Source organism: Oncorhynchus mykiss, chromosome 7 (assembly GCF_013265735.2).
Source record: "Oncorhynchus mykiss isolate Arlee chromosome 7, USDA_OmykA_1.1, whole genome shotgun sequence".
NCBI classification, from domain to species: domain Eukaryota; kingdom Metazoa; phylum Chordata; class Actinopteri; order Salmoniformes; family Salmonidae; genus Oncorhynchus; species Oncorhynchus mykiss.
Genome location: NC_048571.1, coordinates 40,457,775 through 40,483,471, shown reverse-complemented (window position 1 = coordinate 40,483,471; position 25,697 = coordinate 40,457,775). Strand labels below are relative to the sequence as shown.

The 25,697-nt window shown below is 41.9% G+C and overlaps 1 protein-coding gene across 1 annotated transcript; it reads right to left on the bottom strand.

Annotated features, from left to right (window-relative positions):
* Positions 1 to 2,331: 2,331 nt before the first annotated feature.
* On the bottom strand, positions 2,332 to 9,706 carry LOC110527752 (adenosine receptor A1-like). The gene is made up of 2 exons (XM_021609249.2): positions 8,959 to 9,706; positions 2,332 to 5,427 (listed from the first exon to the last, which is right to left on the bottom strand). The coding sequence occupies exons 1-2, from the start codon at positions 9,312 to 9,314 to the stop codon at positions 4,779 to 4,781; spliced, it is 1,005 nt and encodes a 334-aa protein (XP_021464924.1). The 5' UTR covers positions 9,315 to 9,706; the 3' UTR covers positions 2,332 to 4,778.
* Positions 9,707 to 25,697: the final 15,991 nt, after the last annotated feature.

Here is a 25,697-nt window from a genome sequence, read left to right as displayed (position 1 = left end):
AAGGTTGTATTTGGCGCATGTGACTAATACAATTTGATTTGATTTGATTGGCAAACACAATATAAGTAACTTTATGTGCCCCTAATTGCACCGAATACCTCTGTTTATCCTACAGCTATTGTATGCAGTAACCATGAGCCTCTGAACCAGAGTTACACTGTTTGCACAGGGGCGATGTGCTCTAGTAGGAAGATCATTTTGTGTAGTTCACCCTGCACTATCAGCTCCAATATAAATAACATGAGCAAGTCTACTTCTGATAAGCTTCCCAGTAAAGCATTAAAATCAATCAAGCAACCCAGAAAATTGCTAAAATTAGGTCATATTAACAGCCTGAGAAACAATGTCCATTACTTCAGTAAATTGCTTGTAACAGATTACATAAATATTCTGCCTATATCTGAAACTCACTTAGATCATACCTTTGGTACAGTGGTAGCAATACATGGTTATAACATCTACCGAACAGACAGAAATGCCAACGGGGGCGGTGTTGTGGTCTATATTCAGAACCACATTCCTGTAAAGCTTAGAGATGATCTAACATTAAATACTGTTTAAGTAATATGGCTACAGGTTCATCTGCCTCACCTAAAGCATATTCTTGTGGGAAGCTGCTATAGACCACCAAGTGCTAACAGTCAGTATCTGGATAATAATTGTGAAAAGTATGTGATATCAACAAAGAAGTATATTTTCTGGGTGATTTAAATATTGACTGGCTCTCATCAAGCTGCCCACTCAAGAAAAAGCTTCAAACGGTAACCAGTGCCTGCAACCTACCAGGGTAGTTACAAACTGCACAGGAATTAAATCATCAACATCTATTGATCACATCTTTACTAATGCTGCAGAAATGTGCTTTAAAACAGTATCAAAATCCATAGGATGTAGTGATCACAAAATAATAGCCATATCTAGGAAAACCAAAGTTCCAAAGGCTGGGCCTAATATGGTGTATAAGAGGTCATACGAGAAGTTTTGTAGTGATTCATATGTTGATGATATAATTAATATTTGCTGGTCTGTGGTGTGTAATGAGGAGCAACCAGACATTGCACTTGACACATTTATGAAATTGCTTATTCCAGTTACTAATAAGAATGCAGCCATTAAGAAATTTACTCTAAAAACAGATCCCCTTGGTTTGATGAGGAATTGAAAAAAATGTATGGTTGAGAGGGATGAGGCAAAAGGTATGGCAAGTAAGTTTGGCAGCCCAACTGATTGGCAAACTTACTTCAAATTAAGAAATCATGTGACTAAACTAAATAAAAAGAAACTACACTATGAAACGAAGATAAATGATATAAAGAATGATAGTAAAAAGCTTTGGGGCACCTTCAATGACATTTTGGGGAAAAAAAGCCAACTCTGCCTCATCATTCATTGAATCAGATGGCTCATTCATCACAAAGCCCACTGATATTGCCAACTACTTTAATTACTTTTTCATTTTCAAGATAAGCAAATGTAGGGATGATATGCCAGCAACAAACGCTGACACTACACATCCAAGTATATCGGACCAAATTATGAAAGACAAGAATTGTACTTTCGAATTCCGTAAAGTCAGTGTGGAAGAGGTGAAAAAATTATTGTTGTTAGTAGCTAGCCAGTTTGAGTTGAAACACTATTGAAAGCTGGCATCATGCATCAAACATGTTTTCAGTTTTTTTTATTTTAAATATGAGCTAGCCAGCTAGTTAACAGGGATCAAATCTGTCTTCAGGTGCAACGTTAGCTATCAAATCTTCCTATCACATTATATGTCAGGGAGAGGCTATGTATTTAGCTTGTTGTATCACATTATAATAACCTAGTATCATAGCTACATAGCCTATCCCATAATGACATGAACATAAAATCAAATGTATTTATCACATGCTTCGTAATGTAGCTAGCTATAAACAAAACGTAGCTATTTACCAACAACACGCCAGTCTTAGATTTTGATGGTTGACAGCCCAAGTAGAAGAGGTAATCCATATCCTATCCATCTGCCCAAGATTGTTGAACAAACTTATGGAAGCCCATTTTCATTCCTATTTTCAGAGGGAAATGTGCGTGCATTACATCCACATGCAGACAACAAATGTTCATATGGCAGCTGGGGGGCAGACCACATGGTGTTGTTTCTGGGCAATTGGGCATCATTGGCAAAAGTGTAAATAATCCATACCCAATCCTCCAGTAAATTGTGACGAACTCACTTACAAAACTTTGTTTTGGACGAACCAGGCCGTCATTGAAAATAAGAATTTGTTCTTAACTGACTTGCCTGGTTAAATAAAGGTAAAAAAAAAAAAAAAAAAAAAAAAAAAAATGACCAAAATGATCCAATTTAGAGTTGGTAGTCAATTTTGACACTACAATTAATGTTTCTGACTCATATCTATGCGACATAAGCTGTTTAAAACCAGAGAAGTTGGTTCTAAGTGGCAATTCACCTTTACAGTTGTGTTGGTAGCTTTTATGGTTTTGCCGCTAGAGGTGGCAGAGGGAGAAGAATTATGAACTATTTCTAAAGTTGTGTTTGGCTTTCAGCGAGCACACTTTAATTACACAGTTTAGTTTATTGAGTAATTGACCATATTGGAGTTTAGATGATTATTCAGAGTACATCTAATGGATTTCCATGCACACGTCAGTTACAAACAAAAACAGGATTTCCAAACAGACAACAATTAATCACATTTCAAATATTTCTGTCAAAGCAAAGTGGCCTACTGACAAATCACAACGTCTGGTGTGGTGATCCTCAGGTAATCATGAGGATGTTATACTGTCCAATAGGCATACAGTTCAATCATCTCTTCCCCTTCATCCTGGGCGAACAGGTATGTGGCAAAGTCGATCATAAACGGCTTAAGCTTATGCTCGTTTGACTCCCACCACGTTCCCAAACAGCACAAAGAGGAAGAAGATGACAAAGACAAGAAAGCAACGGTCCATGCAGTAGGTACTCTTCTCCTGGTTGGTCTTCCTGCGACAGTTCTTTAAGACGTCCTCCATTGGGGGATTCTATGAATCACATCACCCTAAATCCTCTCGGGATTTCAAGATTTCAACATTCACAAAACTAAAGAGTAATGCAAAGTGTCTGGTGATTATAATTTTACAGCATCAATACTGCTAGAGTGTCCCTTCTGAATACTTGTATTTTGTGTGTGTGTGTGTGTGTGTGTGTGTGTGTGTGTGTGTGTGTGTGTGTGTGTGTGTGTGTGTGTGAACTAAACATGGAAAATTGGCTTTTGTCAATCAGGTCAGTCTCCTCTTTCACCGACAACATGAGTGACAGGAGCAAATTGCACAAGCCCTTGCCTCAATGTCACCTCTCCCATGTCCTGTCATGAAGTAATTTGTCTGTGTGGACTGTCCATTTCTAACAGCTATTTCTAACAGATCCATGCAGGATCTGAGCCCTCTCTTTATTTGAGTCCACCGCTTCACTCTCTGGGGTCAGGTGTTAACCCCCTTTGGGCTCAGGATTGATTGGTTTCTGCGGCGTGCTTTGCCAAGTGGTGGGTTGCCCATTGTTGAACCCACATTTTGCGTGCTCCTCAGTCAGAGATGTATTTGTACTTTGTGATAAAGATGATGTCGAAGTACATCATAAACAAGGACAGTGCATGCTTTCAGTATCTCTACATTTAGGAAACATTTGGAGGTAATATCAGAATCTCAAAAAATCCCGTACTCCGATAGCCATATAAAACAATGCTGATGATGCAGATTGTCAAGCAATTTAGCTAGTGTGTAATTAGTAGGATGTGATTATTTATTAACTTTGAATGCAAATGCAATATCCCCATACTCTCTTTCCAACCACCTACCCCTATGTGTATCAGTTATACAGAAGTGCCTTGTGAGGGTCAAGTTGATGAGGAAGCAGAACTGACAAAGGCTTGCATGAAGGTTTTCCAGGGTTGTATAAATCACACAGCCATAATGTACTGCATGTAATTAATTCACTCTAGATTTAAATCGGGCTCACTCAGATGCCTGGAGCCTTTTCCAACACCCTGTCAGTGTTATAAAAATTATGGCACAACCAAGCTCAGGAGAAAATACTACAGATCATTCTTCTCAAACAAAGCATTGTTGAACCTGTTCACCTGAAAACAGCGTTCTTCTTTAGAATAATCTGTGGAGCTTGGTTTACAGAGAATTGTCTTGATTTACATTTCCTTTGTGGACCGTGATGGACAATAGCTTGACTGTAAAACAGATATAGGCATATTGAGTCATCTTCCTGGGAAAGCATGGGATTTTACAGTAGTACTGAACCAACTCTTGTAAATTGTTCTTTTTGTTCCAACGCCATTTGCCAAAACAGTTGGCAAGATAACAGCACCCCACCCATACACATGCCACTAGCTTGGCACTAAAGCTGAAAGAGGATGAGTGTGTTACAGGCCAATTTGACAAGGATCTCGATATACAGCAAATTATTCAATATGCATTGCAGCTGGCATCAGTGAGTGAAATTACAGATATGGGCTGGGCTAATTCTTATTTAAAGTCTTCCTTTTTCCTGGATTGTCTTTCCCAGGTGGGGCCTATATCAATTGTAAATTCATTTCGTTTCCATAATTCAGTGAAGTGCTCTTTGTTGGAGTTCATTCCAGTAATTGGGGGCGTCCACGTACTGTTTCCTTCATCCCAGATGTCTCTCACAACGGTTGCGTAACACAAGTTTCCTCCTCATTGCACTATGGCTACTTCTTTAACGCAACTATTCCGCAGGAAAAGCATAGAAACAATGAAGGTCCTGGCTAAGGGTGGACTGGAGATTTATCAGACAGGGGTGGCGGGCTGGGCTGGTTGGGGCAGGGGCTGGTCTCCTTGTGTTTACACAGCATGCAGCGGCGGGCGATCTGGACTAGCGTGGCGCGGAACCGCTGTATCCGGAAGGCATAGACCAGCGGATTGAGGGCAGAGTTGACATGGGACATAAAGATGCCCATGTACATGGCGCTCTTGGGCATCCCACACTCCGGGCAGAAGAAGAGGATGCAGTTCATGACATGCAGGGGCAACCAGCATAGAGCGAATAGCAAGACGACGAGCGCCAGGGACTTGGCTAATTTTAGCTCCTTGTGCAAGTACTTGCTGGTGTCGCAAGTGGCCTCTGCACGCATGTTGAGCTGCTTCCGGATCACCCTGAAGATCTCAGCGTACAGCGCGATCATGATGGTCAGAGGAACCACCACCCAGCCGAAGAAGTTGAAGTAGACCATGTAGTCCATGCGCATGACCGTGGTAAATGTGCAAACTATTATGTCATCACTGGTGGTGCTGAGGTTACCGTGTGTGTGCTCGTTGTGCCAGCCCAACATTGGCACCAGCCCGGTCAGGGCAGAGAGGAGCCAGCACAGGAACACTGCCACCCATGCCCTGTTCTGGGTCACGATGATGCTGTACCTGAAGGGGACCAGAGGAATGATCAAAGTCAGTTTGAAAAACTACACAGTCAAACATGGAACATGCAAAACAGTTGGAGATAAAGTTTCGCTTAGACTTCAGATAATCTCCAGTCAAATATATCTAGAAATATCTTTTCATAAGCCATCTGTGTGAAATGCTTGATAGATGCATTAGGCATGCATTTTTAAAGTACATGTTGTTATAAGTAGCAAAGCATGAGATGTTATGAATAACAATGATGCACAATCTCGGTTTATTGCATTATGAATTAAATTCATGTATGGACTGTCATACTGTTATACCCATTTGCTTCAGTGCCACTCAAGCTAACAGGGTGTCAAACGTATTCTGTGACAGAAGCACAATGCATTCATATATGAATTGATGGTGATTTATAAAGAGTCACCACATTTCCTGAGGACAAAGATATGGATTTTTGGGATGCAAAATACTGAAACCTAAGCAAATGTAAACATCTACATTTCTTTCCTGATTTATTTATTCTATTTTTCTGTGAGAAAATAAAAGATGGCACTATGAAACCAATACAATTTCAACCAAATGTATGATAATTTAATATTAAACAGCCAAATTAAGGAACCGTTCCCTTTAATAGTAAGTTCCCAATGGGCACAAACGCCAAATCAACATCTATTTCACATTGGGTCAATGTAATTTCATTGTAATGACATGGAAACAACGTTGATTCAACTAGTGTGTACCCAGTGGGATTGGTCCCCTGTCCACATGACAATACAAATAAATTAGACGCACCAGGAACTTTGCCAAAAATGCCAAACGAACCAGCCTTAAAAATCACTCCTTGGGACAGACAAGACCATTTTAATATACGTAAAAGCTTTCAATGTCTGGCCCATTGATTTCTATTCAACTAAGCATAGATATATGGCTTTCCGCAGTCTGAGAGAAATTCTCCTCAGATACACTACATTACCAAAAGTATGTGGATACCTGCTCGTCCAACATTTCATTCCAAAATCATGGGCATTAATATGGAGTTTGTCCCCCCTTTGCTGCTACAACAGCTCTTCTGGGAAGGCTTTCCATTAGATGTTGGAACATTGCTGCGGGGACTTGCTTCCATTCAGCCACCAAAAGAGCAATGGTGAGGTCAGGCACTGATGTTGAGCGATTAAGCCTGGCTCGCAGTCGGCGTTCAAATTCATCCCAAAGGTGTTCGATGGGGTTGAGGTCAGGGATCTGTGCAGGCCAGTCAAGTCCTGCCACACCCATCTAGACAAACCATTTCTGTATGGACCTTGCTTTGTGCACGGGGCATTGTCATGCTGAAACCGGAAAGGGCCTTCCCCAAACTGAAGCACAAAATCGTCTAGAATGTCATTGTATGCTGTAGAGTTAAGATTTCCCTTCACTGGAACTAAGGGGCCTAGCCCGAACAATGAAATAATTGGCACTATGCATTGGGGCAGGTAGCATTCTTCTAGCATCCGCCAAACCCAGATTAACAAGAACAGCACTTACAGTTGACCGGGACAGCTCTAGCAGGGCAGAAATTTTACGCACTGACTTGTTGAAATGTTGATATTCTATGACGGTGCCACGTTGAAAGTCACTGAGCTCTTCAGTAAGGCCATTCTACTGCCAATGTTCGTCTATGGAGATTGCATGTCTGCGCACTTGATTTTATACACAAGTCAGCAACGTGTGTGGCTGAAATAGCCAAATCCACTCATTTGAAGGGATGTCCACATACTTTTGTATATATAGTGCACATTGCTACCGCATACTCCCTTGGTATCCCTCGCACATCAATATAAAGAGGCCTTTGAAAAAGTCCACTTATACAGCGCCCTCCTAAAGTAATCACACCCTTGAATCAATACATGTCAGAATACCCTTTGGCAGTGATTACAGTTGTGAGTCTTTCTGGTTAAGTCTCTAAGAGCTTTGCACTCCTGGATTATACAATATTGGCACATTATTCTTTAAAAAATTCTTCAAGCTCTGTCAAGTTGGTTGTTGATCATTGCTAGACACACATTTTCAAAACTTCCCATAGATTTTCAAGACGATTTAAGTCAAATCTGTAACAAGGCCACTCAATAACATTAAATGTCATCTTGGTAAGCAACTCCAGTGTATAGTTGGCCTTGTGTTTTAGGTTATTATCCTGCTGAAAGGTGAATTTGTCTCCGAGCATCTGCTGGAAAGCACACTGAACCAGGTTTTCCTCCAGGATTTTGCCTGTGCTTAGCTCTGTTCCGTTTATTTTTATCCTCCCAAAAACTTGCTAGTCCTTGTTAATGGCAAACATACCCATAACATGATGCAGCCACCACCATGCTTGAAAATATGAAGAGTGGTACTCAGTAATGTGTTGTGTTGGATTTGCCCCAAATATAACACTTTGTATTCAGGACATAATGTACTTTTTTTTAAACAATTTTTTTGCAGTTTTACTTTACTTTATTGCAAACAGGATGCATCTTTTGTATTTGTTTTATTCTGTATAAGCTTCCGTCATCTGTACAGGCTTCCTTCATTTCACTCTGTCATTTAGATTAGTATTGTGTGGTAACTACAATGTTGTTTATCCATCCTCAGTTCTCTCCTATCGCAGCCATTAAACTCTGTAACTGTTATAAAGTCCCCATTGGCCTCATGGTGAAACCATTGAGCAACTGAGTTAGGAAAGACGCCTGTATCTTTGTAGTCACTGGGCGTATTGATACACCATCCAACGTGTTATTAATAACTTCACTATGCTCAATGGGATATTAAATGTATTTTTTTTCTTCTATTTTTAACCATCGACCAATAGGTGCCCTTCTTTGTGAAGCATTGGAAAACCTCCCTGGTCTATGTGGTTGAATCTGTGTTGGAAATTCCCTGCTTGACTGAGGGACCTAACAGATGTGTGGGGTACAGAGACGAGGTAGTCATAAAAAAATGATGTAAACACTATTATTGCACACAGAGTGCACACTATTATTGCACACAAACATATTATTTGACTTGTTAAGCACATTTTTACTCCTGAACTTATTTAGGCGTGCCATACCAAAGGCAATGAATACTTAATGACCCAAGACATTTCAGCGTTTTGTTTTTAATTCATTTGTGAAAATGTACAAAAACATAATTCCACTTTGACATTATGCGGTATTGTGTGTGGGCCAGTGAAACAAAATCAAAATGTTATCAATTTTAATTAAACATGTGGGAAAAGAAGTCGAGGGGTGTGAATACTTTCTGAAGGCACTCTAAGTTAATGTATAATTAGAATGAACAGAAAATGGTCCTCACTAGGAATACAGTAAAATTCTTAATTTGTTGCCCTCAAGCAAAATCCATCTCATTATGGACAATCCTCTATTAAAAGTTTAAAACCCCGAATATTCTGTAATTTCATGACAGGTGGTGCTGCAGACCAGATAAATGTATTTCATGTGATGTATTTCAGTTAAGGTATGTTTTTTTTGTCATGAATTTGGCAGTTGTTTTTCAATAAATAGCATGCAACCGGTGGCTATACAGTGGACTCACTTGATGGGAATCTTGACCCGGAGGTAGCGGTCAATGGCGATGGCCATTAGAGAAAGGATGGAACCCTGGGTGATGATGAGGAGCAGACAGGCGAGGAAGAGGCAGGTGTAGAATTGAGTCTTCAGCCCCAGACTAATCACTATAGCCAGGGGAATGACCAGGGCTCCCACAGCGATGTCGGCCACCGCTAGAGACACGATGAAGCAGAACGTGGTGTCTCTCAGGGCGCGGTTAACACAAACCACCAGCACCACCAGCACGTTTCCCAGCACAGAGGCCAGGGCGATGGCTGTCTCCATGGAGATGTAAATCATGTCCACATGCTCCCGTGGCTGGATACCGGGAAAGGAAAACATTTTAAAAGTCCTCAGATCTCCCTTTGCCTTGCCTCAGAATGGAAATGGTTTAAGAGGTTTTTCTTCAATTGGTCCTATGGATTCAACTAATTTCATTGTGTCCTCCTCCATTCTACGTGTTCCCTCTGAGTTGCTGCTGTTGAGAGAAGCGTGGGTTGTCGCTGATCTGGCATTGATTGAGTGGGCCCTATGTCAATTAGAGCATCTGGGGAGATGAATGTCCAGCGTCCTCTTCTAGCTCCACACTGACTGACTGACAAGCTGATCCCCTGCTTCTCTCCTCCACTCATCCTCCTCCTCACTTGCTCTCACTCTTGGAGAGAGGCTCTCTCTGAAACAAGGGAGGGGCCTCGTTCTCTTTGCAGCAGTCTGCAGCACCACCACCTCCCATCACTCCTCTGGAACAGTAGCGAGCTCCCCACATACCATCAGAAGTGTGTGTGCGTGTGTGTGTGTGTGTGTGTGTGTGTGTGTGTGTGTGTGTGTGTGTGTGTGGGGGGGGGGGGAGCTGTGACTATGGTCTGGCAGGTGGGTCTTATAAAACAAGCATTTGGGAGATTGCATGCTTTTCGTCAGGGCCACTCAAGCTAATAGGGTATCAAATAAAGTTGGAGTGCCAAGGTGCCATCTTAAGTTTTTAGTACTCTGTCACCTGAGATGCACTACAAATATGACCGTAACACTTTATTTTTTGTATTTATTTCAAGTCAGTTAAGAACAAATTCTTATTTACAATGACGGCCTACCCCTGCCAAACCCGTATACCGCTGAGCCTATTGTGTGCCGCCCTATGGGACTCCCAATCACAGCCGGTTGTGATACAGCCTGGAATCAAACACGTGTCACCTCTATCACTGAGATGCAGTGCCTTAGACTGCTGCGCCACTCGGAGCCCACTTACCCAAGAAGATTTGTGAAGAACCAAACGAACAATCTGCCCCCCACGCATTTGTGCTAACCAAGACCGCTGTCATCCTCTCAAATAGCTTTGCATAAATTAATGGACATTACACTGTGTCCAGATGTTCTGTAAGTGATGTGACGTTTTTACTTCCTGAATATCCACAAAGAGAATCTGTAGAGATATAGAACCTTAAATCCCCTATAGATTAATGTTATACCCTGCCTTTTTGCCTTTAGCCTTAAAGGTGAATTAATAAATCATCTTTAGTGTGGCTGGAGTGCTTCCCAGTCTTAAGGCGAACCTACAATGCTGACATCGATTTCTCCTTAATCAGAAAGCATCAGTACACAAGCTACCATGGGAGTAATTCGAATTATGTAATGTGCAAGTTATGATTTGTGGTTCTTCAGGAGCAATCCATGGTTTAATTTCATTCCCCAGCTAATTAACTTGTGAGAAAGATAAACTCAGCAAAAAACAGAAACGTCCCTTTTTCAGGACTCTGTTTCAAAGATAAATCATAAAAATTCAAATAATCGTCTTCATTGTAAAGGATTTAAACCATGTTTGCCCATGCTTGTTCAATTAACCATAAACAGTTAATGAACATGCACCTGTGGAACGGTCGTTAAGACACTAACAGCTTACAGACGGTAGGCAATTAAGGTCACAATTATGAAAATTTAGGACACTAAACAGGCCTTTCTACTGACTCTGGAAAACACCAAAAGAAAGATGCCCAGGGTCCCTGCTCATCTGCGTCAACGTGCCTTAGGCATGCTGCAAGGAGGCATGAGGACTGCAGATGTGGCCAGGGCAATCAACTGCAATGTCCGTACTGTGAGACGCCTAAGACAGCGATACAGGGAGACAGGACATACAGCTGATCGTCCTCGCAGTGGCAGACCACGTGTAACAACACCTGCACAGGATCTGTACATCCAAACATCACACCTGCGGGACAGGTACAGGATGGCAACAGCAACTGCCCAAGATACACCAGGAACACACAATCCCTCCATCAGTGCTCAGACTGTCCTCAACAGGCTGAGAGAGGCTGGACTAAGGGGTTGTAGGCCTGTTGTAAAGGCAGGTCCTCAACAGAGATCACTGGCAACAACGTCGCCTATGGGCACAAACCCACCGTCACTGGACCAGACAGGACTGGCAAAAAGTGCTCTTCTCTGTTGAGTCACGGTTTTGTCTCACCAGGGGTGATGGTCGGATTTGCGTTTATCGTTGAAGGAATGAGCGTTACACCAAGGCCTGTACTCTGAAGCAGGATCAATTTGGAGGTAGAAGGTCCATCATGGTCTGGGGCGGTGTGTCACAGCATCATCGAACTGAGCTTGTTGTCATTGCAGGCAATCTCACTGCTGTGCGTTCCAGGGAAGACATCCCCCTCCCTCATGAGGTACCCTTCCTGCAGGCTCATCCTGACATGACCCTCCAACATGACAATGCCACCAGCCATACTGCTCGTTCTGTGCATGATTTCCTGCAAGACAGGAATGTCAGTGTTCTGCCATGGCCAGCGAAGAGCCCGGATCTCAATCCCATTGAGCACGTCTGGGACCTGTTGGATCGGAGGGTGAGGGCTAGTGCCATTTCCCCCAGAAATGTCCGGGAACTTGCAGGTGCCTTAGTGGAAGAGAGGGTGTCACGCCCTGACCTTAGAGCTTTTTATGTCTCTATTTTGGTTTGGTAAGGGTGTGATTTGAGTGGGCATTCTATGTTCTCTTTTCTATGTTTTTGTATTTCTTTGTTTTGGCCGGGTATGGTTCTCAATCAGGGACAGCTGTCTATCGTTGTCTCTGATTGGGAACCATACTTAGGTAGCTTTTCCCACAGGGTTTTTGTGGGTAGTTGTTTTCTGTTTAGTGTTTGCGCCTGTTTAGTGTTTCGGTTTCATTTATTCTCTTGTTAGTTTGTATGAGTGTTCAGTTCAATAAACAAACATGAACACTTACCACGCAGCGCTTTGGTCCGACTACTCTTCCTCATCCGACGACGAAAACCGTTACAGAGGGGTAACATCTCACAGCAAGAACTGGCACATCTGGTGTAGTTCATGAGGAGGAGATGCACTGCAGTACTTAATGCAGCTGGTGGCCACACCAGATACTGACTGTTACTTTGATTTTGACCCCACCCCTTTGTTCAGGGACACTATTCCATTTCTGTTAGTCACATGTCTGTGGAACTTGTTCGGTTTATGTCTCAGTTGTTGAATCGTGTAATGTTCATATTAAATATTTACACATGGTAAGTTTGCTGAAATTTAAACGCAGTTGACAGTGAGAGGGTTTAGTACGTTTTGAATAGTACATTAGTGCTTAACACTACCTACTCCGTTGTTATTCTATATCGGCAGGCAGATGAACAGCAGGCAGATTTATTCTCATACAACACACTTCTTCCTTTTCATCATCTTAAAACAATCTTTTTATGTGATTTTTTAAAACTTGAACTTCACACAGGCTAACAGCCCGCCAGTTGTACTTCAAGCCTCATTCTGTATATTCGCTCCATCAACTTGAACATTCTGGACCAGCGCTTTGCTAGAATAGTCATGGAGCTAGAAAAGGGACACACAATTAAAACATTCACATATTGAGATATCATATGCATGGAAATGAATTGGAGTGGAATAGCAGAATTTTGATAACCGGCAGCAAGCCGTAGCCTCGTACGAACCATTCTGATCTCCCAAGCTTAATGTGAGCTCGGGAGATCAGGATGGTGTGTTCGAGGTTAAGCAAGCCTGTAGACAAAAACATTTAATTAACCTAAAACACAGTTCTCTCAATAAGGCAATGTTCATCTCTGAATCAGAAAATCTTGGCAGTTGGCAGCCACTTCAAAAGATGCAGTAATGAAGCAATCTCTGTGATGGCCCCTCTCAATCCATTAAGGAGAGTAGAGGTTTCAACGTCTGCTGTAAACACATTCATTTTATACTCTCTTTTTTGGAGGAAACCGATGACTCTGGACTTTTTGGGGGATCATTGCCTCTGACCTCAGACTGTGCGCTGTGCGTTAGCGTGTTGGTGAGCAGACACAGAAGTAAATCACTTGTCTTGGAGATGGTATCACCTTTCCCATGTGCTGTATGACATCTGCAGAGAGGGTCCCAGGCAATGTCCCCTGTAATTTCCTGAGGCACTGAGCACATTTGTTATCATTTGAGCGGACACTTGAAAGTTGTGAGAATTCTGTGCAACTTCCAGCGCACGTTTACATGGAACACTGAGGCTGTACCCCTACCGTTTTTGACAGTAACCAATAGCCTATTGTGGCTATTTGAGCATAATGTAGGCCTACCAACAAAACCAATGGAGCAAATCACATAACATTTTCACATGGAAATAGCTTTGATTTCTATGATATAGCCTACAGTATTTGTGGTGTTAAATGCAGGTCTACATTGCATGTGACTTTTTTACACTATGAAGGGCTTGATATTTTCTATTTTAACTTGGTCTGTAACACCATTGGCCAAATAGCTGACTGTAAATGGCATTGTATTGTGTTGTATGATGCAAGAAAACACTTTACAAAATCAAATGTATTATTATTACCATACAGAAAATTTGACAATGTAGACTACCCCTCTGCCTATAGGCTTATTTGCATATTCAAGCCTGTCTCAAAATACAACACTGCCCATTTACTTAAGAGTTAAGCGTTTCACTTCATTGGCTTTTCAAAAGACAGCTTGAAATGTGGCCTACTTGTTTTGTGCTCTTGTAGGAAGCAGTAACTCCCCATTGCTGACCTATACTTATCTATAACTGGGCTAATAACTCGATAACTAGGAAAGAATATCAATTAATATGAACACGCTCGGCTCTGCGCTCTAATCTGAATCTGAAAAGTGAGCTTTGATGTGAGGGTTGGTAAAGGTATAGTGACAAGCTTTTATTGTGTATAATTAAGTGATACTCCCCGAATGCTTCCAGGGTATTGTCCCTTTCATACAACAGGTTACCAACATATTCAAATAAAGTTTTGACATATTTTAATTAAAAACGTTATTTTTATTAATTTATTCATACTATGTCATCCTTCCACAAAATATAGTCAATAACAATAGGGCTATTTACAGGGGGTAGCGGTATAGCTAAATAACAATAGGGCTATTTACAGGGGGTAGCGGTACAGATTCAATGTGCGGGGGTACCGGTTAGTCGAGGTAATTGAGGTAATATGTACATGTAGGTAGAGTTAAAGTGACTATGCATAGATAATGAACAGAGAGTAGCAGTAGCGTAAAAGAGGGGAGGGGCAATGCAAATAGTCTGGTTAGCCATTTTATTAGCTGTTCAGGAGTCTTATGGCTTCGGGGTAGATGCTGTTGAGAAGCCTTTTGGACATAGACTTGGCACTCCGGTACCGCTTGCCGTGTGGTAGCAGAGAGAACAGTCTATGACTAGTGTGGCTTTGACAATTTTTACGACCTTCCTCTGACACCGCCTGATATAGAGGTCCTGGATGGCAGGAAGCTTGGACCCAGTGATGTACTGGTCCGTATGCACTACTCTCTGTAGTGCCTTGCGGTTGGAGGCTGAGCAGTAGCCATACCTGGCAGTGTAGCAACCAGTCAGGATGCTCTCCATGTTGCAGCTGAAGATCTGAGGACCCATGCCAAATCTTTTCAGTTTAGCAATGGCGCCGGAGAAGAAGGCAGACGTTTTACATGTCCCCAACCGATTATGTTTTTTGTTTGTTCATTTGCATTTCTTGTAACTTATTTTTGTACTTATTTTGTACACAATCTTATCTTATGACCGATAATATCTTCTTGACATCAGGCCTGTGATTACTCACCACGGACTGGCAGAATCCTTTTTTTCCTTTAACGAGACTGGCGCAAATGACATACTGCTTTTTCGGGAACAGGCCCAGATCACTGGGATTTGCATGAAGAGGAGGCGGAGAAAAAGGGGCCAGAGGGCGGGCTGCCTTCTGAAAATTCATAGGCGATCGAATAAACCCCCACTTCCTTCCATTCTGCTAGCAAACGTGCAGTCTTTGGAGAATAAAATCGATGACCTACGTTCAAGATTAAACTACCAATGGGACATTCAAAACTGTAATATCATATGCTTCACGGAGCCTCTATATCAGGCGGTGTCAGAGGAAGGTCTTAAAAATTGTCAAAGGCTCCAGCCACCCTAGTCATAGACTGTTCTCTCTGCTACCACGTGGCAAGCGGTACCAGAGCGCCAAGTCGAGGTCCAAAAGGCAGCCTCTACCCCCAAGCCATAAGATTCCTGAACAGGTCATCAAATGGCTACCCAGACCCCTCTTACGCTGCTGCTACTCTCTGTTTATAATCTATGCATAGTCACTTTAACTCTACCTACATGTACATATTTCCTCAATTACCTTAACTAACTGGTGCCCCCGCACATTGACTCTGTACCGGTACCCCCTGTATATAGCCTCGCTAGTTATTTTACTGCTGCTAGTTAATTATTTGTTACTTTTATTTTCTATTTTTTTCTTATTTATTTTTTACTTAAAACGTATTTTTATTTATTTGTTCTTAACTTCTTGAAGCATTGTTGGTTAAGGACTTGTAAGTAAGCATTTCACTGTAAGGTCTACCTACACCTGTTGTATTCAGCACATGTGACAAATACAATTTGATTTGATTTGAGTAAAGGTGGTCTAGAGTTTTTTCCCTCTGGTTTCACATTTAACATGCTGGTAGAATGGATTTAAGTTTCCCCGCATTTAAAGTCCCCGGCCACTAGGAGCGCTGCCTCCATAACAATTAGCAAATGATGCATGATGAAACTGTGCTCTCTCATCAGGACACTGCTGTTTAGAGAAGCTTGCCAACAACACAGGTAACACAATCACTTCAAACTGAAGCTTGAAAGACTAGCTGCAGTTCGTTTCATTTGACCTGTTTTCTATTGATATTTTTAACTATATATCCATAAAATGTTTTGACTGGCTGAGAAAAGCTGTCTCATCCTGACTCCCGACACGTTCATTACTATGCGACAGCTTGAGATCTAATTTGAATATTGAAACAATGTTGCAAATGACAGAGAGACAGACAGCAAGGTTAATACAAACCTCCGCTGTTGAAAACTAAATTTTATTCTAAAAGAAATGTGAGATAATGTCTATATGCTATATATAGTGGAGATCAAGTTTATAAATTGCCTGGCTTGGCTGATGAGACAGTGGATTGGGCAGTAAAATGGAACAGAGTAAATAGGGATTCTAACGTCACAGATTTAGCCGGTGGTAACTTGTGGAAAAGACACCGGCTGGAATGCAGTTTTAACCCATCAGCATTCAGGATTAGACTCAGCCGTTGTATAATATGTAATATACCTATAGAAGAGATGTTTCAGGCCAATGAGTGGCTCAGTTGGTAGAGCATGGCACTTGCAAAGCCAGGATTGTGAGCCCAATTCCCGGCGGGACCACCCATACAAAAAAAAAAAAACTTTTTCACCTTTGGAGTGGAGATGCTTTAGAGAAAGTTTTGCTAAATGGTATATTATCTACAGTAGACCTCTAGTGAAAAGGCACCAGACTTTTGACTTCTGGGTACATTTTGCGACAGAAAACAACTGGCCAGTGATTACACCTCTGAGACTGTATCTCTATGAATATCTGTCATGAATTAGATTAGTACCATGCAGATATCCGTCAGGTTCCTCTGGGATTATGTGACTGTGGTGAGGTGGTCCTATTACCGGTTCACCAAATGAGTGCAATGTTCTCCACATCCTCACCAAACATCCTATTCTAGAGATGATGGATGCCTCGAATTACCCATTAGTGCTAATGCAGCTCTGAAGCTACAGTACAGAGCACTTGCTATCTTATTAAGACTGATGTAATGCACCTCCACACAACGAAGATGGTCGTAGCCTGGATGAATGTGTTTCAATGGTGAAACATAAAGCACAATGAGTCACCAGATATTGTTGTTTTGCTCTGGGGGAACCAGCAATAAAACAATGGCATTGAAAGCCAAAATACCAATAGCATCTCAGAAGGCTAGGAGGAGCACAAGCTGCTCCTGCATTATCGCCCACACAACAACTTCAGATATGGGCTGGGGCTTATTTGACAGACTAGACTAGACAAAGGAAAATCACTCTGTCAGTGTTATATTTAATTTAAAAGTTTGTCTACAAGCTAGAAAGAAATCAATATTTAACAAAGACAAATAACCAAGCCACTGGTAAGCATGCTATCTAATTTATTTGTCTGTTTGTATGAGTGTTTCATCTTCATCATCTTATAATGGTTCTTGTGTTTGTAATAATGTGTTTGTTTGCTTTGGTTTTTTGGTTGTCATTTCTGCTTTCATAAATTAAGTAGAATTTAAGGATAACTCAGCAATGTGTCCTTCAGGAGAAGTGAAAGTGTTGATTCCCTTGTTACCCCCCAGGGATTGTGGGTATACACTTTTGACATCTGTACTGGAACATTGTGGAATATTATCCAACAACAACCCACATCCCTGGTCACTGTCACTCAACTGGATCAAACGGAATATAACCATTTACTGCTGAAGCAAACAAATCATTAAATGCAATTTTTATTTCCTTGTTTCATCTGCCCCTCAAACATGCACCTTTACATTGGAGATTAAACATATTCATTGGATAACTGGCAAATACTGCATCATATTTCTATTTCTGAGCAACTGAATCATACAGATTTTTTTTCACCTGTAAACAGGAAATCTATAAAAGTAAAATTAAAAACTTATAAGAACCCAGTGCCCACCCACCTGACATCCTCCCCTGCCTCCATGTCCATTTTTATTCTCACCCTTTTTGTTTATTAACAAATGCATTTTTTTTTAAACAAAATGCAAATAAATATACCCTTGGCAATAGATTTCCCATATGAGAATTATACAGGTTCTAAATAAGGTATTGATACTCGTTGCTAAGGGACTATCGCCTCTAATGGCTGCCTACACTATTAACATGTTGTATCCTCAACTGTGTAGCATCTCTGTCAATACTTCTGGCCGCACTGTTAGGGTTGCTGCTGATATTGTTCTCAGTGGTCTGGTTGCTCTGAAAGCCCTGGTTTCATCCTCTACGGGATCGGTGTCCCTATACCGGGACGGTTGAGTTAACATGCACTAATGTGATTATTATGACGTTGTAAGTAACAGCCAACTTTCCAGGACATAGACATCTTTATGTGGGCATCAAGCTTAAATTCTTGTTAATCTAACTGAACTGTCTAATTTTCAGTTGCTATTACAGTGAAAAAATAGCATGCTATTGTTTGAGGAGAGTGCACAACAACAAAACCCTTTTATCATGGCAACTGGTTTGATACATTCACCTCTGAAGGTAAATAATGTACTAATCTTGCTCTAATTTGTCACCCTGAGGGTCCCAGAGATAGAAATGTAGCATAGTTTTGTTTGACAAAATCCCTTTTTATATTAAAATGTAGGAAATGCTGTCTCTCGCTCCACACACACCCTGCCCCGGACATCTATAGTAGAAGTTAGAAAAACACTTAGGTCGAAGTCATTAAACTCGTTTTTCAACCACTCCAACAATTTCTTGTTAACAAACTATAGTTTTTGCAAGACGGTTAGGACATCTACTTTGTGCATGACGCAAGTCATTTTTCCAACAATTGTTTACAGAGAGATTATTTCACTTATAATTCACTGTATCACAATTCCAGTGGGTCAGAAGTTTACATACACTAAGTTGACTGTGCCTTTAAAACAGCTTTGAAAATTCCAGAAAAGGATGTCATGGCTTTGGAAGCTTCTGATAGGCTAATTGACATAATTTGAGTCAATTAGAGGTGTATCTGTGGATGTATTTCAAGGCCTACCTTCAAACTCAGTGCCTCTTTGCTTGACATCAATGGAAAATAAAAACAAATCAGCCAAGACCTTATAAATAAAATTGTAGACCTCCACAAGTCTGGTTCATCCTTGGGAGCAATTTCCAAACGCCTGAAGGTACCACCTTCATCTGTACAAACAAAAGTACACAAGTATAAACACCGTGGGACCACACAGCTGTCATACCACTCTGGAAGGAGACACGTTCTGTCTCCTAGAGATGAACGTACTTTGGTGCAAAAAGTGCAAATCAATCTCAGAACAACAGCAAAGGACCTTGTGAAGATGCTGGAGGAAACATGTACAAAAGTATCTATATCCACAGTAAAACGAGTCCTATATTGACATAACCTGAAAGGCCGCTCAGCATGGAAGAAGCCACTACTCAAAGCACCCCCACAACATGATGACCCCAAGCATACTTCCAAAGTTGTGGCAAAATGGCTTAAGGACAACAAAGTCAAGCTATTGGAGTAGCCACAGAGTTACCTCAATCCTATAGAAAATCTGTGAGCAGAACTGAAAAGTGTGTGCGAGCAAGGAGGCCTACCAACCTGACTCAGTTACACCAGCTCTGTCAGGAATGGGACAAAATTGTGGAAGGCTACCCGAAACATTTGACCCAAGTTAAACAATTTAAAGGCAATGCTACCAAATACTAATTGAGTGTATGTAAACTTCTGACCAACTGGGAATGTGATGAAAGAAATAAAAGCTAAAAAAAATCATTCTCTCTACTATTATTCTGACATTTCACATTCTTAAAATAAAGTGATGATCCTAACTGACCCAAGACAAGGAATTTTTACTCGGATTAAATGTCATGAATTGTGAAAAATGTAGTTTAAATGTATTTGGCTAAGGTGTATGTAAACTTCTGACCTCAACTGTAAACGTTCCTTTTGTCCAGGTGGGAAAGGGCAGTGTGGAGTGAGATTGAGATTGCGATTGTGTCATCTGTGGATCTGTTGGGGCGGTATGGAAATTGGAGTGGGTGTACGGTTTCCGGGATGATGGTGTTGATGTGAGCCATGACCAGCCTTTCAACGCTACCGACGTGAGGCAGGTTAGGCAGGTTACCTTCGATCAGTGAGAATACAAATGTAAATTGACGTGGGAAAGGAAACATCTAGTGGTGGTAATTTCCCATCGTATCTGGTAGGAGTACGTTTTCTGGGACTATGTATGCCTGACTTGGTGAACCTATTGAAGATGTCCAACGTGGTGGAGAAAGCTTGGGGTAAAGTTAAATCGTTGAATGTCACGTGAAGTGGGCTTGTTCCATTTTGTGTGTTTCTGAGGATTAGAAAAAGCAATTTGGAGATCATGATTTGTCATGCCTTGAGCTATGGAGCAGGGCACCCAATAAAGGAGTCATTTCTGTAGTTTCTGAAGAAGTTTATATTAATATGCTTAAGGAAAATCGTTGGTCCTTGTGTGACAGTTGGGAGGGAGGGACACACACGTTCTGAAATTCTGGAATTGCATTATATCATTGCACTGTGATATCATTGCACTCTAATACCAAAAATGGCATCGGTGTGCTTTAGGACAATGTGACGCTTCAGAGTGGTCAGGTAGGCTTCAGCCGGCTGGACTTAGGACCATGAGGACACCACAGAGCTGGCGGACATGCTGTGTGAAGGCAAAGCTTCTGAAAGGATTTTTGGACCATCACGGGAGAGTTGAACAGAGGCAGCTGCTGTCAAACTGTATGTGTTGCGCTTTTTCTCCGAGTTGTAAAAGCAAGCAGAGGAGAAACTGGCTACTCTTTAGTTGACTGATGTAGCTGGCAAGGTAACTGCTGTTTAACTTAATAGAAAAAATAAATAAAATAGTTTTTATTCCCAGTGCTGCTAGTAGTGTAACTGAGATGTAATGTTAGCTAATGTTTCATCCTCTCTTGACTGAGGTGAATTAATTAGTTAGCTAGTAGCTACCACAGCCAGTTCAGATCTAGCCCGTAGCTACCTTTTCACACCGACACAGTAATAAACAGCTCTTCAGGCTTCACTGTCATGGTGGACCATCAGTACACAACACTATGATCATCATGTCTTAGCTGGATTAGATTTAGACAGGTGTCCCAGTAGAGTCAGACAGCTAGGGAAGACCAGTCTATGGAGCTCAGTTAAATTTTGCAGTACACAGTGTATTCACATTATCAGTGAATAATACAAAGTTCCATCTTGAGTTGATGGGTATCAACAGGAAAGCAGCTTAATTTTAAAGCTACAGTCTGGGATCTGGGAATAATGGTCATTTCAATTGTTGAACCATTGATTCTATTATTGGATAATATAATGTATACATGTACACTAATGTAATTCTTTGTCATGCATCATCTTAGGAGGATCAGATGGTGACGGGTCTCAGCAGGGTCAGGCAGCCAGGGAAGACTAGTCTGTGACGGAGCTAATGATAATTTTTGCAGTTACAACACTTTATTCTCTCTATCCAGCAAACACTGGACAAGCCAGATGCTTCAAAGCTTCAAACTATTTTAAGACAATCTGACACACCACCAAAGTTGTTTTCTAAACTGTAACAAGGGTTGATAGAGGCTTTCCCCGATGACACAAAGCATGTGAAACAATAATGTGAGGAAGACCTGGTGGAAACTATTGATGATGACTATAATGATGAATGGATACAGATATGTTTGAATGCCCAGTCATGTTCACATCATCTCAGACATAAATAACTGCAGTTTAAGACCATCCATAGAACGTACTATATGCCAGTGTAACTAAATAACATGCACTCAGAGATGTAATTCCTCTGATGGAGGTGTAAAACACAAAAGGGGACATATTTGAATACAGTATGTTATGGTCTTGTGAAGGCTGGCTGAATTCTGGCAGAGTATGTCTTTTATTTCAGCGTGTCTACAGATTCTCCCTTCTCCCTGTTTTTGTTTGCTTGGAAATGTTGAAACTGTGGACTGTTATCAAATGAAACTGTAATCAAGCATTTAAGAAATGCATTGCCATTAATTGGAAGGTTGGTTATGCTCCCACAATGTCACAACGGATGGCGGAAATGTCAAGTTATGTATCACTAGATTTGATTCATTAAAAGATTAAGGGTATACTGTGCAACTTTCGTAAGGTACGACTAAAGGAGTCTGTATTGAAAACAGGCCCATGTCAGGGGAGATACCTATTTAGGCAATCCCTAGCTGCTGGGCTGCTCAGTCCTTGCCCTGGGGGTCTGCCGGTACTGTGGGTTGTCACTCTGACCCTGGCAAAGCACACCCAAAAACAATAATGAATGTTTCACTAAGATCCTTAATCTGAGTGGGGTGTGTTGGGTTGGGGTGTTGGAGGATGGTAGACCCCTAGGGACAAGATGGGGTAGAAAAGAGCTTTACAATACTATTAGGCCTATGAGATAAATTACATGGAGGATATGCTGTTTCTGTGTGTTCATACATATGTGTGTATGTTGTTGCTCCCACTTCTTTTGCAGTGTAAGCAGTGTCAAATTTTTGGACACGAAGAAAGTGTTTGCAGACGGTGAGGAGCCAAGATTGTTCGACGTGTGGAGAAAATCACTTTGATGGAGCCTGTATAGCAGAAGAGAATTGCAAAGGAATAAAGTGTTGTAATCATGGTGGAGAGCATGAGGCGACATCCTTGGAAAACCCAAATAGGGTGAAAGAGGTGGAGGTGGCCAGAATCAGGAAACAGACTGAACTGCCCTATGTGGTGGCGGTAAAAAGGGTAGAAAGATTAAAAGGTCCAATGTTGTTGGGAGGCTACAGAGTTGGCCTCCCACCAGCAGGATCCAGATATGCTGCATGTAAAGAAGTTGGACTTAGTGGGTTTTATGGCAATGGTGATCAATGGAACGGCTAATGTGGAGGCAAACCCCACTGTATGGAGTTGACTTTTTTACACCCGTACAGCGATAATGCACCATAAATATTGGATGCCAACCGCCATTAAACCCCACCGAAGAAGAAAAAATCTAAAACTACATCAACAGCGATGGCTGCTCTTGAGAAGCTTAGCGTTGATGCTGCAACCGTGCTATTTTTTTTCACATTGTTTGTAAGTTATTGTATACATAATGTTGCTGCTACCGTCTCTTATGATCGAAAAGAGCTTCTGGACATCAGAACAGCGATTACTCACCTCGAATTGGACAAGTCATTTTTCTTTAATGAGTCAGACAGAAAGAGATCAGGGTGCCTTGTGTGGATCAGGTGATGAGAGACTAATCTGCCTTTGACAGCCGTACTGTTAGCCAACGTTCAATCACTGGAAAATAAATGGGATGAACTGAAAGCACGTATATCCTACGGGACATTAAAAACTGTAATATATTATGTTTCACCGAGTTGTGGCTGAACAATGACATTAATAACATACAGCTGGCAGGTTATACACTCTATCGGCAGGATAGAACAGCAGCCTCTGGCAAGACACGGGGTGACGGTCTATGTATATTTGTAAACAACAGCTGGTGCACGATATCTAAGGAAGTCTCAAGGTTTTGCTCGCCTGAGGTAGAGTATCTCATCATGATAAGCTGTAGACGACACTATCTACCTAGAAGGTTTTCATCTGTATTTTTCGTAGCTGCCTACATACCACCACAGACCGATGCTGGCACTAAAAACCGCACTCAATGAGATGTAGTCATGTATAGTATGGGCCACAAGAGGTTGTTGAGGCTATTGTTCAACAGGTTGGCAGGCCTGGTAGAAATGGGTTGAAATCGTATGCAATTCAGTATGCCGTCAAACACAACAATGTTGGTTGATAAAAAAGCAGTTAAAGGACTGCTTGACACAGGCACAAAGAGCTGCTTTCGAATAGCCCTATACGGTCACTTTGAAAAAGCACCCCACAAGCTTTAAGCCAGGACATCTGTGCTGCACCTATTGCCATACATCATGTTCATGTGTATCTGATGTTTGTGGAGAGCCTAACCCCAAACATGAGTTATTACAAGGACATGCTTGCAATCCAGTGAAATGTAGAGAGGTAGGACATGTTAGAGGAGTACTGGAGTCATTTGGTTAAGGACACAGCACACCTCTACACTTGCAAGGCAGTCTGTGCTGGATTTAGCACTGAACTAATTGAGGCAGTAGTAAAAGACAGTGCACACATATTTGCCTTGGCCTACGTTGTCGACAACATTACAGTATTCCGATTGCGACATGCAAGAGACATCTTGCACATAATCGGTTAGGTTTTTTGGTGACGTTGAGAACGTAGAGCCCACTTCCCATCATGATAGCTTCAGTGAGGTAGATGATGATTACATGGGTTACTTTGATGAGGAATATGAGGACTTTGAGATGGAAACACACCACAGCAGCTCTGACATAAATAAAAGGGACACTTACAAATGTGGCACCACAAATGTGGCAGTAAGCCACTAGAAGCTGCTGTAGAACAACTGTCCCTTTATGGGGTCCGTGACTAGTTAGTTAGTTGGATGACTGCTCAGCAATGAGACTGTGTTACTATCCGTGTGTTGTCACTTGTCCAAATGCAACTGTCACGTGTGCTCCCTCTCCGGCCTCTAGGTCACCAGGTTGCTCGTTAGGGCGCACACCTGTCACCAGCGGTACTCGCATAATGACACACACATGGCCCTTTCTATGTATCTCCCTTTGGTTTCTTCCCCAGCTGTCATTGTTTCTGTTCCTGTTAGTGTGATGTTTGTTTCTTTTTTTGTTCCTTGTTTTGTCTTGTCCATGTATTTATTAAATGTATTCACTCCCTGAACTCGACTCTCAGCGTACATAGTTACAGAATGACGACTCAACAAAGGGAAGCATCAAGGAGTGTTTTTTTTGTTTTTGTGTTGGGGGTGATGTCGGGTCTGGGTGTTGGAGTCGGAGCTACCTGGGAAGCCTCAGCCTGTTAGAAGCCTCCCATGCCTCAGTGGGTTCAATAGGCTCCCATGCCTAAGCTGGGTGAACAGGTTCCCATGCCTCAACCGAGGCAACCGGTTCGTCAGGTTTCTGTGCCTCAGCAGAGGCAACTGGTCCGCTCCGGATCCCCAGGATCATCCATGTGGTTGGCGTCCTGCAGCTGGAGCCGAACGCGCCGGGGAGGGGGTACTGTCACGTATGCGCTCTCTCCAGCGCTCTAGGTCGTCATGCTCCCACACCTCAGCCAGATCGACAGGTTCCCGCGCCTTAGCAGAGGTGACTGGTCCGCTCCTGATTCCCGGGTTCATCATCTTGGTCGACATCCTGCGGCTGGAGCCGGGTGTCGGGTTAGGGGGTACTGTCACGTGTGCTCCCTCTCCGGCCTCTAGGTCACCAGGCTGCTCGTTAGGGCACACACCTGTCACCAGCATTACGCGCATAATGACACTCACCTGGACTCCCTCAGCCCCTTGATTACCTGCCCTTTATATATGACTCCCTTTGGTTTCTTCCCCAGTCGTCATTGTTATTGTTCTTGCTTTGTGTCGGTGTGCTGTTTGTTTCTTGTTTTGTTCATTTATTAATTAATTAAATGTATTCACTCCCTGAACTTGCTTCCCAACTCTCTCAGCGTACATTGTTACAGCAACTGATTAAAACTGTCACTCAAAGCTGTCAGTGGTGTTTCATTTCAACTGTCAACATTATGGATTT

Coding starts and splice junctions, on each gene's coding strand:
- LOC110527752 (XM_021609249.2), bottom strand. CDS start 9,314: ATGTTTTCCTTTCCCGGTATCCAGCCACGGGAGCATGTGGACATGATT. Junction 5,428..8,958: donor CGGGTCAAGATTCCCATCAA/GTGAGTCCACTG, acceptor GGTCCCCTTCAG/GTACAGCATCATCGTGACCC.